This window comes from Taudactylus pleione, unplaced genomic scaffold (genome assembly GCF_031769625.1).
Source record: "Taudactylus pleione unplaced genomic scaffold, aTauple2 ptg000077l, whole genome shotgun sequence".
Classification (NCBI taxonomy): Eukaryota; Metazoa; Chordata; class Amphibia; order Anura; family Myobatrachidae; genus Taudactylus; species Taudactylus pleione.
The window spans coordinates 379,515-397,118 of record NW_028284479.1 but is presented as its reverse complement, the minus strand read 5'-3'; the positions used below and the strand labels follow the sequence as shown (position 1 = coordinate 397,118).

The window sequence follows — 17,604 nt, the reverse complement described above, 5'->3', positions numbered from 1 at the left end:
TAGGGAATTGAGTAGGCCACTAGCAGAGGAAGAGCCCACCATTTAATTTTGGAGCTTATCAATCTTGTCCTTCAAATAGAAAGCAAGATCATGCACACAGATAGCAGCAGGTGGGTTGGGTGAGGGAGGAGTAAGAAGCAGTTTAAATGTATTAAAAAGTTGCTTGGGGTTAGAGGCTTGAGCAAAAATAAGAGATTGGAAATATGTTTGTTTGGCAGCGTCCAGAGCAGTACGATAGGAGATGTAGATAGTCTTATATGTGAGGAAGTCACATTGAGTACAAGACTTTCGCCACTGACATTCTACTTTACATGAGAATTTTTGTAGATGCCTTGTTAAGTTAGAATGGCACGGTTGATGTCTAAGACTATGTGGCATGTGATGGGTAGCTGGAGCTACTTAATCAAGGGCTTTTTCTAGAATCTGGTTTAGGTGTGATACGGCAGTCTCAGGAGAAGTGAATGTAGAAATTGGTGATAGTCGTTGTTGCAGAGAGGTAGATAGTTGTTGAAAGTTAATAGCCTTAATATTTCTGTGGGTTTTAGGAGGTTTGGTTGATTTCAATGACATTGAGGTTGATGTAATGGAGGAAAGTGTGCAGGTGATAAGGTTGTGATCTGAGAGAGGGAAAGTAGCATTTGTGAAATCAGAAACCGAGCATAGTCTGGTAAATACAAGATCAAGGCAGTGGCCCTCCTGATGTGTAGAGGAGTCAGTCCATGGGAGAGGCCAAGAGAGGAGGTTAAAGAAAGTAGTTTGGAGGCATGAGGAGATTGTGGACTGTCAATGGGATATTGAAATCACCCATAATGATGGTGGAGATGTCTGAGGATAGGAAGTGAGGGAGCCAGGCAGAAAAATGTCCAGAAATTGTTGGGGTGGCCCAGGTGGGCGATAGATAGCAGCAGCTCGCAGAGAGAAAGGGATGAAAGTCCTGATAGAATGTACTTCAAATAATGTAAATGTGAGTGAGGGTACCTGTGGGAGAACTGTGTATGTGAAAGATTGGTACAGTAATATTCCTTCTCACACACCTCCCAGGCCTGGAGGTGTGTTAGAAGTGTAGGTAACCATGTGAAAGTGCAGCAGGAGAGACAGTGTCTGATTGTGTGAGCCATGTTTCTGTTATTGCCCGAAGGTTGAGGTTAGTTGAAATAAAGAGGTCATGGATGGATGTTAGTTTGTTGCAGACAAAGCGTGCATTCCACAAGGCACATTTTAGTGACTTAGAGGGTGAAGGGAGGCACGCAATGTTTGAGGTTAGCTGGATTTATAGTTCGTTGTGGGTGTGGCATGTGGGTTGGGCCTGGATTTGGTGATATGTCACCAGCTAATAGAAGCAGCAGGAGAGAGATATAAATATATTTGTGGGATTTGTCTAAAAGATTTTTATGGCGACAGGTTGTGGATGTTATTGTCAATGTGTATAGATATGTTAAAAGCTCATGTGTGTTTGTAAGAGGAGAGAAGATTAATGAGGAAGCAATATGTACAGAAGGAATGCTGCAGGTAGATGTAGTATCCTTAGAGATGATTCCAAGTTTGCATATACCCACAATGCTGGCTTTATAGTGAACACCTTTTTATGCCTGCAATTTTGGAAGCAATTGCGGCCACCTCTGCACCACTCCCACTGTGTTACTAAGGTCCTTTAAAATCTAAGCGTTAACATTGGTAACTAAAAGTGATATAATCAATACATAAAGAAGACACGGCCATATGTTTTTTTTTAATGGAACTGGCTTAGCATAAACTCATAAAGCCATCAAAGTTATAATACATGTATTCACCATAGAAATGAAAACTTCATTTTTGTTTTATGTTATTTATTTTTTTATTATGATGAATACATTTATTATAATTTAAATGGATTATGTGAGTTTATTCAAAACCAGCAACAATATGAGACCTTGTGGTGGTGCTGGATTTGTGTCTTATATATGACTTGTTGATACCACTGTTTATTACTGATGTTAGCATTTACATGTTTTAAGAATTTTGAATGTAAAAAAAAAAAGTGATACACTTTTGTCCTATGGTTAAGCTTTCATTTTGGAATTTTTGACAGTGGAAAAAGTGTTTCTAATCAAAGCCTGGGGGTTTGATAAGCACCAGTGTGAGAGAAGATTGATCCCTTCAACCTATTTTCGCTCTGCACTGCACACTAATAATGAAAAAATAATTGTGAACAAGTTTTGCTGCTTTACTAATATATTGTTGCTTGGGATTAGAATGCGGATGTATACATGGAATATGCAATAACCATATAGACAGTGATGGCAGCTGCGTGGCAGGGTCCTGTAAGACTGGATATACAGGAAAATTCTGTGATAAGAAGACTACGCCCTGTGGACCTTTGGTTACCTACTGTCATGCCCATGCAGACTGTGAATATAGCAAAGGGACGCCCAGGTACTCTGCTTCTGTACCAAGTAAAAATACTACCACCAGTACTTCATTTACAGTCAAGCCATATATAATTTTCCTATGTGATGTTCAATTTTGAATATTTATTATTATCATTATTATTATTATTATTATTATTATTATTATATATTTTTTTAATCATTAAAATGAGGTAACACTTCTATTTGTTGTAACTTAGCTTTTACCATACTACTTAATGCAAGTAAGCAACCATTTATTATTTTACGTATTGGCCTTCATTTCTAATACTGCAGGATTTAGTTACCAAATATTGGGGATTGAAATTATCTCAGCAAGCGGTGTCGCATATTATACATATACTTTTTTATTTAATATATAATTTTCTAGAATGGTGATAAAGCTCAAAGTAACAGTTGATACATCATTTATTTCTGTTTGTGTTTCAGTTGTGTTTGTAAACCAGGCTATGAAGGAGACGGCATACACTGTAGAGAAATGGATGCCTGCGTTGCTTCTGATAAAGCACCCTGCAATGTCAATGTGAGATGATGCTTTCTCCAAATAAATATTTGCGTAACTTGTTGTTTGCTGTTTATTAAATTTTTTTCTTTTAAAAAATTGGCTTGGTGTACTATGTGTAGTATTAAAAAGTCATGTTCTCTTTGTAACTCTATTAGTTTACAATATATCTGATCATTTGGTTAGTTAGTTAGTTAGTTGCAATTTGCATTTAACTTGGTGGCTCTCTATTTTTAAAAACATTGCATATTACTATATTCTGCCAATACTCTTTCAGAACCATAATATGTTACATAAAATGCTTTGAGTAGAAATGGATCAAGTTGTAATGTGTGTCTTGATTTTGATATTAATATACAGGCTGAATGTATTCCAATCGGTCCAGGAACTCACAAGTGTGTGTGTCGGGCAGGATGGGATGGTGATGGATTGGACTGCTCAGAGATCAAGAATTGTCTCCTTGCAGACAAAGGTGGATGCCACTCAAATGCTACATGCATGTATATTGGCCCTGGCCAGGTAAATAACCAGCTGTATGTAACATCATATGTATTTTATGTCATATACCAATGTGAATTTTATCATTTTTGCCTCTGCAATTGATACTATTGTGCCTTCTTTTCTAAATACTATATATATATATATATATATATATATCAGTGCTATTTTTCAGCAGGAGCAAGTAGGAACTCAGGGCCTGATTCAATATGGATCGCAAGGCTGTGCTCGCACGCAGCCAGCCGATGTTTGCATTCTACGCATGCGTATTAGATGCCGTGCGTGAACCTGCCACTGCAATCGGGAAGCGATCGCAGTGAGCATGCAGAGTCCTCACAGAGTCCTTCCTGTGATTGACAGGAAGTGACCGTTGAGTGTGGTGAAGGGGGGGGGTCAGAGAAATGCAGGCGTGCCTGGGCATTTAAACGTTGGTGTGGTAGGGTCAGGTCAACCACAACTGTGTGGATGGTTCCGATGTTACTAGATGTTACCGTTGTTTTCGCTGACTTGCGGATGCATGTCATGGGAAGTGGGCGGCTTATACAGAGGTGGGCGTCTTGGTATAGAGCTGCGGTTGCCGTGCATTTGCATTAACTAGCATATTTTCGCAGCAAACGGGGTGCGTACGAACGTAGCCTTGCGAAGCAACCTGAATCAGGCCCTCAGTTCCTGAACCTCTTATTAACTATGAAGTTAAATTGTATTTTCCATTAGATACATTTTATTTTAAATTCCCTTTTGAGTGCCTTCATTTCTAAATATATATATATATATATATATATATAAAATATATATATGCATATATAATATATATAATTGTTTTTCTATAGCTCCACCCCCAGTAGCTCCACCCACAGTTCCTGAACATATTTTTCCATAACAATAGCCCTGATTATAGCTCAATAACTAACTGCTTGGAACTCTGTCTTAACTGTTCAGCCAAATAAACTAGTAATATGAATTTGCTGGAGTCGATGTCACAATATTACACTTCTTCAGGAACAGCTCCATTTTGGCATACATATCCTATTGTGTGCTTTGTAATTATTGTTTCTTATATTAAGTATTCTAAAATAATTTCCAGCAAAACTCTCCTTCCCATAAATGTGTTGGCGCTTATTTACATATTGTTCTTTATTGATTAACTTAACTCAAAACCTTCCCTAGGGCTGGTCATTGTATCAGCCAGGGAATTGCCATTACATACCTTCCAACATTCTTCTTTGTTGAATTGCGCGTCTGAAAAGGGGGCGAGGCTTCATTGTGAGTGGGCATGGCCTCATGGCACACCCTTGTTTTCATCACTCTGGGGGTCAAGCCTAGCACTCCAGAGTGAATAGATGCTGGGCTGCCTCCAGGCTCTCCCCGCACAGTGAATAGATGCTGTGCTTATCTACTATTACCTGATGCTCTGCTATGCTATGCAGAGCAGCGGTGAGAGTGATCTCCCACCAACTTCCCCCCACAGAGGGACACTGCAGTCCCTGAGGGTGGGACAGCACGACAGTCCCTGAATAACAGGACAGTCTCAATGAAAGCAGGACAGTTGGGAGGTATGCAGTTACCAATGTTTCTTAGATTTCTTCTTTTAACACATAAACCAGTATAGTATCATATTTTTTGCTCTAGTTATTTATATGAAATGTATTGCAATGCAAATTGTCATTTTTGTTTGGAAAGAGTACACTCCAGCATCATCTCCTGTCTGCTGCTTCACTGAAGCAGCCCAGTGTCCATAACTAAGATGGCCACCAAGGATGTTCTTGCGCATACGTTTCCGCACATCTTTACTATGCTCAGCGTCAGTGAATGTAGCACTTAGCTCCACTGTATTACATGACCAGATGACTCTTATCTTCACTGTCACCACACTTATACAGGTGTTACTGCCATTACTGTCTGTACCACTGTGTTTCTACAATAAACCTGCAAACCTGGTTAAGGAACACTGTTGTGGCCTTAAATCCATATTCACTTTCTGCTGGGGCCTATTGTTGACCTCCTGTAGTTTCATACCTATACCACATATCAACATATTTAGGGTTTGCCAATTGCACTTCCCTGGTCTACATTTACTGAATGTGCTATATGTAGCTTATACCCTTGCAAAACATTTCATGATAAAAAAAAAAAAACAGATGACTGCTAAATCTAGGTGATAGAGGTAGTGTTTTCAGGTGTCAATGTTCTGTTGAAAACTTGATTATGTATCATTCTAGAACATGAATGATATTTACTCATATCTTATAATTTCAAGTTCCCATAGTAATAGCATACTTCTTTGTAGAGATGTACAGGCTCGGATTAGTTTGGATTTTCCCGCCAAATTCGGATTTGTCCTGACAAAAATCTAGTCTCAGAGGCAAAATGTCATCTTTCATGGACAAACATCTTTCCTGATGAAAGATGATGCTTGTCCATGAAAGATGACATTTTGCCTCTTTCTGAGACCCGATTTTTGGCGGGAAAATCCAAACTAATCCGAGCCTGCACATCTCTACTTCTTTGTAAATAGTTATGCTATGATCTCTCCCTTTTATTTCCACACATGCTACAGAGTGACTGTGAGTGCAATAAAGGTTTCCGAGGTGATGGTATACAGTGTGAGCCAGTGAACACTTGTCTGGAAGAGAAGCAAAAGTGCCATATCTTGGTAATTTTCTTTCAAGGCTTTTATGAAAGTATATTTTACAAACCTCTGTCATTATCTCTCTAACATTACTTATGTCTCAGTAATAGTGCACTGTCCATGCTTGTAAATGCTGCACTTTTGTTATTGCAAATAGTTCTCTGATTTTTTTCCCCTCCTGTCATGTGGGCATTATACATCCACAGCCGTAAAATATTTAAAGTTAAAAAAATGTCGGGTAGATGAGCAATGAGACAGCAATGTAATAGATAGGGGCACGTGGGTAGAGAGTAGTGATGGATGAACATCAGGTGATTTATTTGTATACACCAATGCTTGGCACAATAGGTTGGAGTGCCAGAGGCTGTGCTGCCACTGATGTGATTTTTGTCTCTTTCAGGCGACATGCATAAAAATAGCGTCTGGATTCTGGGAGTGTGTATGTAATGATGGATATCAAGGAGATGGAAAACTATGTTATGGAAATGTAGGAGACGTAAGTAACCAGCTATCTGATTCTACACCAATATCTTGAATATAATTAAAATAACAAAATTGTAATTTAATAGTATATTGCGTTCTCATACAGCTGGAAATCAACCTCAATAATCTTTTCTCTTTGCCTATGCATTAAAAATCCTATTTTCTGTATTCTACTCCATTGTCTATATTGCTTGGTCCATTGTTTGTTCATTTTACAGGATCAGCAGAAATCTGGAGTATAAGGGGGTGTACAGGAGGACCAATCCTATTCAACATCTCCCCTCTCGCTCTCCTCCAACATTTAAAAGTGGTCAACTTGTTGATTTGTTGGTTATGTAACACAACACACAGATTTCCCTGAGGAAAAAAAAGCTGTGACAGCCCCAGGGGCTCCAGAGGAGGGGAATGGGAGTTTGATCTGCACTGTCATTTTTATTCTAGGTGGTAGTAAAGCTTCAGCTAATGAGATAAAGCTAACAATAATGACATTGACAGTTGAAAAGTGTTTAGGAGATTTTCTCCTAATGTCTACAGTGTCTATTACATTTTTTTTTAATTCATGTTGCCTTAATATTTTTAGGCAAATTACTTTAACATTTAGAAAAAGCACTAAGTAGACATTTGCCAAAATATACCTATACTACTTGGGTTGATGCACATTGCCAAAACCAGTGTTTATGCACATTGAATCAGAGCATCCTGTCTCCTATGAATTGTATCCATTCTACTTGGCACCTTCCTTTTGATATGGAGAAGCTATTTGATGACATCTAATTAATTTTAATACTGGCTAAAAAATCTCAGCTGTGTGAGGGGAGTGCCAGATATTGCATGAGTTGAGGTGGGAATTAATCAGAATGGATAAGTGTTTTGGTTGCACCTTGTGTAACACATATTCTAGCAATATTTTGAAGGTGGAGGTGACACAACTTTGACAGAGACTGAATGTAAGGAGTAAAACAGATGGTGAAGTCAGTGATGACACAAAGTGGATTTGGGAGACAGTAATTATGATGTAGGCAATGAGGGAGATTTTAGGCTCTGTCTTGGAAATGTTCAGCTTTAAGGTACTATTGGACAATCATGTGGAAGTATCTGAGAGACAGCTTGGCACAGCAGATAGTAGAGGCGTGGGAATGTTTGGGAAGCAGGCGTACATTTGGGTGTTATCTGTGTACAGATGGCTCTCTAGGTAGAGTGAATAATTTCCCAAGATTAGCAAGAGCTAGGAACAGAGGAACGGAGCAGTTGGTTAGGAAGAAACTTCCCCAAGTGAGAACTGTGTCAGACATACTGTGCCTGACAAATTGCTCTCTTATGGGTCTGCTGCAGAGTTGAATTCTAGTCCATTTCAGTTGAGTGTAACCCCCCGTCACAGTGTAGCTGGGTTCAGGTGCATTCTCTGATGCATTCTTGTGCCCCGACTATATCATGTGTATGGGCAATAAATGAACAAAGAGTCCCCTGCACATGCAGGTTTTAAGTCACTAAAGTTATTGGCACAGATGTTGCTATCACATGGAGGTGATGCAGTGCAGCACTAATAAGATAGATGCCAGACCATCACTTTTCACAAAATATACTACATTCTTGCTTATAGGATAGTATGAATATGGATATGGTTACATCAAGCTTTAGTATATACCTTCACTTCTCCTGTAAAAGGATTAAAAATGTCATCAGATAAAACATATGACCATTATTTTACCTTCATCGTCACATCTGCCCTGCTCACTGACACATTGCACAGAGCTGTGTCACTCCGCCTCTCCCTGCCATACTCACTGACACATTACACAGAGCTGTGTCACTCCGCCTCTCCCTGCCCTGCTCACTGACACATTACACAGAGCTGTGTCACTCCGCCTGTCCCTGCCCTGCTCACTGACACATTACACAGAGCTGTGTCACTCCGCCTATCCCTGCCCTGCTCACTGACACTTTACACAGAGCTGTGTCACTCCGCCTGTCCCTGCCCTGCTCACTGACACATTACACAGAGCTGTGTCACTCCACCTCTCTGCTCACTGACACATTACACAGAGCTGTGTCACTCCACCTCTCTGCTCACTGACACATTACACAGAGCTGTGTCACTCCACCTCTCTGCTCACTGACACATTACACAGAGCTGTGTCACTCCACCTCTCTGCTCACTGACACATTACACAGAGCTATGTCACTCCGCCTCTCTGCTCACTGACACATTACACAGAGCTGTGTCACTCCACCTCTCTGCTCACTGACACATTACACAAAACACAGGTTAATTCATGCCACAGTGGCCGTTGCAAGCGTATCATTGTGTTTTCTCACTGCACATGCTTCTGGACTATGTGTATGCAACTACTGGCAATCTGGATTCATACACATTTCAGGTGCATATCCACTTGCAACTGAATGGGTGTATCTGGGCTGTAACAGGGCATTTTTACATAGACAATGTGCACTGGTTGTGTGTTGATAGAATTGTGGGCTATGCAGAGTTTTGCAGAAGCATAAATGATGACCGCTAGAATACCAAGTATACAAATAGGGTGGTCTGGACACAAAGAAGCGTACCAGTTGGCATACACATTTAGCGGCTGATTCTGACTTTGGAGCAAAGAAAATAAACAAGCAACTTTGCACCTTCCGGTTGCACTGCAAGTGGGCAGATCTAAAATGTGCAGAGAGATTAGATTTGGGAGGGGTGTCTCCAAACTAAATTATAAAAATAAAGTTGTCCAGCATTTGTGGGCTACATGCAAAAGCAGCCATTAGTTACCCCGCATGCAAAAAAGCCAGAACAAACAAAAAACATTTGCTGCATGGTTTCTTCCAGATGCAAAGTTACTTGCTTTTTTTGCTTTGCTGCAAACTCAGAATCAGCCCCTTAGATGCAAATCGGACGCAATTCGGGAACAATTGCATCCGATTTGCCTTAATTTTGCATCGGCCTCTAAATCTTCAAGTACATGGTGGTCGTCCTCCTACTGAGACTCCTGCTCATTCTCTGAACATCATGTATATGATGTGGAGGCGCCATTTGGGAGAGCTTATGATGGCGGGTTGCACTTTATTCTGTCTATCAGGAGTATAGTGTGCTGAGACTGCGGATCTTGTAAATGGCTGTTTTATGTGGGTGTTCTGTAGAGCTCTCAGACTATGCAGCCATTTAGTTGATCACTTACCTGCAGCCTCCCCAAATGTGTTTAAATGCATACACAATGAGGGGAAATGGGTTTATATGAGAGTGATGTATCCACTCTATTACAAAGCCTCATTTTATTCATGAATTTATTATTTTATTTTGCCTTAGGTGGTGGCATCACTCCCAGAAGCCTCTGAGTTTCATAAGTGGATAGAGGTAACATATATTTTGCTGTGATAAGTCTGGGATTTAAATAAAATATATATTAGAAGAAAAGTTTTAAGAATAGTGACTCAGCTTGAATTGAGGTAATACATTTTTATTTTCATTGTCTATTCTTGGTTTAAAAGTATTTACAAACAATGTAAGTTTGTATAAAAGTAAAAACAAGACAGTAAAACAAAAATGAAAAGAATCATGGTACACAATGTTTGGAGAAAATTAATGTATCACCTCATAATTTCAATATAGTTATCTCCAAATTTCTTCTTTGTTACAATGGGCCTGATACAGAGGTGTACGCAGTTCATGCATGGCTGCAGTTTCTCATGGATTCACAAGTGCGAAAATATGCAAATGTCAGCTCGAGCAGTCCTCTTGTGTACTTCTGTGTCATGCACTTGGCAAACCAGGCGACGCCCACTTTTCATATGTGAGCAATGCTCAGCTGCACTGGTGGATCCGATCTCCCCACCATCAACGCATTATCAGCCTCAACATTGACTCCCTGAGCAGCCCCTGCCTGGTGCACAGACTCCCTTGTAACTTTTTCAAAATACTGTGTCTGTGGTGCTGTGAAAGAGACTGCAACCAAAGCCACATGCCGAAACATGCCCATGGCACTCTTACATACTTGCCTACCCTCCCGATTTGGTCAGGAGACTCCCAAAAATCGGGTGCCGCTCCCGGCCCCCCGGAGAGGTAGGCAAGCCCCCCCCGCAATTGTAAGTAAAAACCCTGGCAGTGGGGGGGCATGGTGGCTCGCGTCATCGTGGCTCCGCCCTCAGCTGCACAATTCCATCAATCACAGCATTGTGAAGAGGGGGCGGAGTCACGATGATGCGATCGTGCTGTCACGCCCCCATGCTCTGCCCCCAATGATACGTCAGCTGGTGGGCCCCACCCCCTTTGGTCACGTCACGCCCCCAGCTGTGTAAGCCCGACAGCTCCCTCCCGGAAGGAGGGAGCTAAATGTCGGCAAGCCTGCACTCTTATAACATGCCCATGCCACCTCCTCCTGTTTTTGTGATGACCTTAGTTCACCTTCCAGTCTCCACCCTGAAACGTCCATGGAACGCAGACACGTCTGAAGTCATAGCGATGTAATCAGGCAAATGCCTATACCATCTCACACACTGGTTCGTGCGTGCGCCATAAGAGTTTTCTAGACTTTGCACACATGCGCAGTAGCAAATCGCTCCTGCGCATACATCGGTACTGCGTAAACCACTGAATCAGACCCTATGTCCTCATTTTTTAGTTTTTCACCCATCTAGAGGTTTTAAGAACATTGCCCTGTCTATGTTGCCAAACTACTGATTACTATTTATACCTTAGAAATATTACCACTTAGTAACCAAGATTAGCTTCAAAATTGGATTTACGTTGCTATAGAGCACTGGACTTCCTATGGAAACTCTGATATACTAAATAATTTAATGAGAGGACTCTTGTTTCTGTCTATTCGACATTTCTCCTTTGCGTGTACCGCTGAGTATATTATTTCTACATACTGTTCAGCTACTGTTTCTAATCTTACACTGTCCTCTGACATTGACAGAGTGAAATCAGCATTCCTTCCCTTTCTTTTATAAATCAGGCTAGATGAAAAATGACATGACAAACAGCACATGCTGCAATCAGCCATACAAAGTGACTTTCTTTGATGTTTATTTTACAGGATCAAGGCATAAAATTTTTGATTTCCCAATCTCCCAAATTGACTATGTTAGTCCCCACTCAACAAGCATTTGAGATTATGAACAAGCTGGACAAGACATACTGGATGAGAAAGGAGAATGTGCCGGCATTGCTAAAGTAAACCCCATTGCTAAAGTATTAGTTCTACTAAACAAATGTATCTTATAATTACTAAAATGCAGATTGTGCTTTATCTGCAGTGTAGGCAGAGGAAAAGGAGCTGTACAAAACCAGCCACTGTACTAAACGTTATGGTAAACAGGAACTTTAAAACACACATTTTCTGACCAGAAAACCTTTTAATCATTGTGTATTTGTATTACAACATGAATAGATGAGTACAAACTAAGCAAAATAACAAGATGTGTGGTACTGAAAATAAGTACCACAAAACAAGTAAATAAGTAAGAACACATAAAATGTTCATAATAAATTGAAGCATAAATTATAAAAAGACGTACATGTGGGTTAGAGAGCAAGTGGGAAGACCTGAGATGTAAGGTATTGTGTGAGAGTGTACAATGTAGGGGTGAGCGGGTTCGGATTTCTGAAATCCGAACCCCCCCGAGCCCCCCCGATCCGAGTCCGATCCGAGTCAGGCTCGACTTTTCCCGCCTGACTCGGATTCTGAAATCGAGGCAAAACGTCATCTTCCCGCCTTCCGAGTCTCGCGGGTTTTGGATCCTATATAAGGTACCCGCGTCGGCACCATTTTCTCACTCGGCTGTGGACAGTGAAGAGGGAGGGTGGGAGTTAGGGCTGGCTGGGCTGTGTAGTGTAGTGTAGTGTAGTGTAGTGCAGAGTAGTGTTGTGCTGTGCTGTGCTGCGCTGTGCTGCTGTTGTCCACTACTTCAAAGTCCATAGGGGCTGGCTGTGTTGTGCTGTGCTGCTGTTGTTAATAGGGGCTGTGTCCACTACTTCAAAGTCAATAGGGGCTGGCTGGACTGTGTTGTGCAGTCAGTTGTCCATAGGGGCTGTGTCCACTCCAAAGTCCTGTGCAGTGTCCCAGTCCTAAAGGGGTGCTGTAGTGTTGTCCAGGGGGTGCTCTGTCCATCAGGGGTGCTCCCCCCAAGTGCTAAAAAAATAATATTTTTTTTGTGTTTGTGAATTGTGTGCGCAGTAGCCGCACGTGCATCAACAAAGTAGTGCCAAGCGTGCGCCTGTGTCATAAGTAAAGGGCCGGCTGGCTTGACCATTAAAGGGTGCTGTAACCCCCAAAGTACACTCCAGTCCAAACCAAAAGAAAAATTATTTTCTGTGTTTGTGAATTGTGTGCGCAGTAGCCGCACGTGCATCAACAAAGTAGTGCCAAGCGTGCGCCTGTGTCATAAGTAAAGGGCCGGCTGGCTTGCCCGTTAAAGGGTGCTGTAACCCCCAAAGTACACTCCAGTCCAAACCAAAAGAAAAATGATTTTCTGTGTTTGTGAATTGTGTGCGCAGTAGCCGCACGTGCATCAACAAAGTAGTGCCAAGCGTGCGCCTGTGTCATAAGTAAAGGGCCGGCTGGCTTGACCGTTAAAGGGTGCTGTAACCCCCAAAGTACACTCCAGTCCAAACCAAAAAAAAAATTATTTTCTGTGTTTGTGAATTGTGTGCGCAGTAGCCGCACGTGCATCAACAAAGTAGTGCCAAGCGTGCGCCTGTGTCATAAGTAAAGGGCCGGCTGGCTTGACCATTAAAGGGTGCTGTAAATCCCAAAGTACACTCCAGTCCAAACCAAAAAAAAAATTATTTTCTGTGTTTGTGAATTGTGTGCGCAGTAGCCGCACGTGCATCAACAAAGTAGTGCCAAGCGTGCGCCTGTGTCATAAGTAAAGGGCCGGCTGGCTTGACCGTTAAAGGGTGCTGTAACCCCCAAAGTACACTCCAGTCCAAACCAAAAGAAAAATTATTTTCTGTGTTTGTGAATTGTGTGCGCAGTAGCCGCACGTGCATCAACAAAGTAGTGCCAAGCGTGCGCCTGTGTCATAAGTAAAGGGCCGGCTGGCTTGCCCGTTAAAGGGTGCTGTAACCCCCAAAGTACACTCCAGTCCAAACCAAAAGAAAAATGATTTTCTGTGTTTGTGAATTGTGTGCGCAGTAGCCGCACGTGCATCAACAAAGTAGTGCCAAGCGTGCGCCTGTGTCATAAGTAAAGGGCCGGCTGGCTTGACCGTTAAAGGGTGCTGTAACCCCCAAAGTACACTCCAGTCCAAACCAAAAAAAAAATTATTTTCTGTGTTTGTGAATTGTGTGCGCAGTAGCCGCACGTGCATCAACAAAGTAGTGCCAAGCGTGCGCCTGTGTCATAAGTAAAGGGCCGGCTGGCTTGACCATTAAAGGGTGCTGTAAATCCCAAAGTACACTCCAGTCCAAACCAAAAAAAAAATTATTTTCTGTGTTTGTGAATTGTGTGCGCAGTAGCCGCACGTGCATCAACAAAGTAGTGCCAAGCGTGCGCCTGTGTCATAAGTAAAGGGCCGGCTGGCTTGACCGTTAAAGGGTGCTGTAACCCCCAAAGTACACTCCAGTCCAAACCAAAAGAAAAATTATTTTCTGTGTTTGTGAATTGTGTGCGCAGTAGCCGCACGTGCATCAACAAAGTAGTGCCAAGCGTGCGCCTGTGTCATAAGTAAAGGGCCGGCTGGCTTGCCCGTTAAAGGGTGCTGTAACCCCCAAAGTACACTCCAGTCCAAACCAAAAGAAAAATTATTTTCTGTGTTTGTGAATTGTGTGCGCAGTAGCCGCACGTGCATCAACAAAGTAGTGCCAAGCGTGCGCCTGTGTCATAAGTAAAGGGCCGGCTGGCTTGACCGTTAAAGGGTGCTGTAACCCCCAAAGTACACTCCAGTCCAAACCAAAAAAAAAATTATTTTCTGTGTTTGTGAATTGTGTGCGCAGTAGCCGCACGTGCATCAACAAAGTAGTGCCAAGCGTGCGCCTGTGTCATAAGTAAAGGGCCGGCTGGCTTGACCGTTAAAGGGTGCTGTAAATCCCAAAGTACACTCCAGTCCAAACCAAAAAAAAAATTATTTTCTGTGTTTGTGAATTGTGTGCGCAGTAGCCGCACGTGCATCAACAAAGTAGTGCCAAGCGTGCGCCTGTGTCATAAGTAAAGGGCCGGCTGGCTTGACCGTTAAAGGGTGCTGTAACCCCCAAAGTACACTCCAGTCCAAACCAAAAAAAATTTATTTTCTGTGTTTGTGAATTGTGTGCGCAGTAGCCGCACGTGCATCAACAAAGTAGTGCCAAGCGTGCGCCTGTGTCATAAGTAAAGGGCTGGCTGGCTTGACCGTTAAAGGGTGCTGTAACCCCCAAAGTACACTCCAGTCCAAACCAAAAAAATAATTATTTTCTGTGTTTGTGAATTGTGTGCGCAGTAGCCGCACGTGCATCAACAAAGTAGTGCCAAGCGTGCACCTGTGTCATAAGTAAAGGGCCGGCTGGCTTGACCGTTAAAGGGTGCTGTAACCCCCAAAGTACACTCCAGTCCAAACCAAAAAAAATATATATTTTCTGTGTTTGTGAATTGTGTGCGCAGTAGCCGCACGTGCATCAACAAAGTAGTGCCAAGCGTGCGCCTGTGTCATAAGTAAAGGGCCGGCTGGCTTGACCGTTAAAGGGTGCTGTAACCCCCAAAGTACACTCCAGTCCAAACCAAAAAAATATATATTTTCTGTGTTTGTGAATTGTGTGCGCAGTAGCCGCACGTGCATCACCAAAGTAGTGCCAAGCGTGCGCCTGTGTCATAAGTAAAGGGCCGGCTGGCTTGACCGTTAAAGGGTGCTGTAACCCCCAAAGTACACTCCAGTCCAAACCAAAAAAATATATATTTTCTGTGTTTGTGAATTGTGTGCGCAGTAGCCGCACGTGCATCAACAAAGTAGTGCCAAGCGTGCGCCTGTGTCATAAGTAAAGGGCCGGCTGGCTTGACCGTTAAAGGGTGCTGTAACCCCCAAAGTACACTCCAGTCCAAACCAAAAAAAATAATATTTTCTGTGTTTGTGACTTGTGTACACTGTGGCTGCACGTGCATCAACAAAGGAGCAGCGCCAAGCGTGCGCCTGTGTCCCATAAGTAAAGAGCCGGCTGGCTCATTTCTTAAAGGGTGGTGTAACCCACAAAGTGCACTACTCTCCAGCAACAATAAAAAAATATTTTCTGTGTTTGTGTGCGCTTTAGCCGCACGTATATATCAATATAATATAAATGGAGGACCAAACTTTCTCCGATAAAAATAAAATAGGGAAAGATCAAGAACCACTTCCTCCTAGTGCTGTTGCTGCTGCTGGGAGTTGTTCATCATCCCAGAGAGGAAGTAGGAACATCACTACTTTTACTAAACAATTGACCCTCCAACAGTCCCTAGCGATGAGGATGAAGTACGACAGCAGTCATCCTGAAGCAAAACGTATAACTGAGGCCTTGACTGCTATGTTGGTGTTAGACGTGCGTCCGGTATCCGCCATTAGTGCAGTGGGATTTAGACAATTGATGGAGGTAGTGTGTCCCCGGTTCCAAATCCCGTCTAGATTCCACCTGCATCCTCAAAGCAGCAGCGACAAGCGTGCGTCTGTCTGTTAAAGGGTGGTGACACCCTCAAAGTGTGCTACACAAACAATAAAAATATTGTTCTTTTTTTTTCGGTCTTTGTGAAATGTGTGGGCTGTAGCCGCACCTGCATCCTTAAAGCAGCAGCGACAAGCGTGCGTCTGTCTGTTAAAGGGTGGTGTAACTCTCAAAGTGCTCCAAAAAATAAAAAACTATTTTTTTCTGTCTTTGTGACTTGTGTGCGATGTAGCCGCACTTGCATCCTCAAAGCAGCAGCGACAAGCGTGCGTCTGTCTGTTAAAGGGTGGTGACACCCTCAAAGTGTGCTACACAAACAATAAAAATATTCTTCTTTTTTCTGTCTTTGTGAATTGTGTGGGCTGTAGCCGCACTTGCATCCTCAAAGCAGCAGCGACAAGCGTGCGTCTGTCTGTTAAAGGGTGGTGACACCCTCAAAGTGTGCTACACAAACAATAAAAATATTATTATTTTTTCTGTCTTTGTGAATTGTGTGGGCTGTAGCTGCACTTGCATCCTCAAAGCAGCAGCGACAAGCGTGCGTCTGTCTGTTAAAGGGTGGTGACACCCTCAAAGTGTGCTCCACAAACAATAAAATATTTTTTTTTTTTCTGTCTTTGTGAATTGTGTGGGCTGTAGCTGCACTTGCATCCTCAAAGCAGCAGCGACAAGCGTGCGTCTGTCTGTTAAAGGATTACATCGGTGACAGCATCCAAGTAGGCATGTCAGACAGTCCGTACCTGTACTGGCAGGAAAAAGAAGCAATTTGGAGGTCCCTGTACAAACTGGCTCTATTTTACCTGAGTTGCCCCCCCTCCAGTGTGTACTCCGAAAGAGTGTTTAGTGCAGCCGGGAACCTTGTCAGCAAAAGGCGTAGGAGGTTGCTTCCACAAAATGTGGAGAAGATGATGTTCATAAAATGAATTATCAACTCTTCCAGGGAGACCAGCCTCCAGAACGTACAGAGGGACCTGTGGTTGTGGATTCCAGCGGGGACGAATTAATACTCTGTGAGGATGAGGATGTACACACTGAAGAGGGTGAGGAATCGGTGGATGAGGAGGATGAGGATGACATCTTGCCTCCGTAGAGCCAGTTTGTGCAGGGACAGATTCATTGCCAGCTTGTTTTGTGGGGGCCCAAACGAACCAATCATTTCAGCCACAGTTGTGTGGCAGACCCTGGCGCTGAAATGATTGGTTTGTTAAAGTGTGCATGTCCTGTTTATACAACATAAGGGTGGGTGGGAGGGCCCAAGGACAATTCCATCTTGCACCTCTTTTTTTTCTTTGCATTATGTACAGTTTGGGGCCTAGTTTTTCAAACTGCCATCCTGTCTGCCACTGCAGTTTCACGCCTAGATGGGTCACGTGTTTGTGCCGCCCACTCGAGTCGCTTAGCATAGTCATCCAGCTACCTTGGTGCAACCTTTTGGACATAAAAACACTATTGTGAGGTGTGAGGTGTTCAGAATAGACTGGAAATG

The 17,604-nt window shown here is 42.7% G+C and overlaps 1 protein-coding gene across 1 annotated transcript in view; it reads left to right on the top strand.

The window, feature by feature from the left end:
• Window positions 1-17,604, top strand: part of STAB2 (stabilin 2) — a 209,063-nt gene that overhangs the window by 74,323 nt on the left and 117,136 nt on the right. Inside the window, exons 23-29 of the mRNA XM_088467854.1 lie at window positions 2,232-2,412; window positions 2,835-2,928; window positions 3,268-3,426; window positions 5,963-6,058; window positions 6,435-6,530; window positions 9,819-9,866; window positions 11,551-11,687. Of these exons, the coding sequence (XP_088323980.1) occupies window positions 2,232-2,412; window positions 2,835-2,928; window positions 3,268-3,426; window positions 5,963-6,058; window positions 6,435-6,530; window positions 9,819-9,866; window positions 11,551-11,687 (811 nt within the window). The remainder of the gene's footprint in view (window positions 1-2,231; window positions 2,413-2,834; window positions 2,929-3,267; window positions 3,427-5,962; window positions 6,059-6,434; window positions 6,531-9,818; window positions 9,867-11,550; window positions 11,688-17,604) is intronic.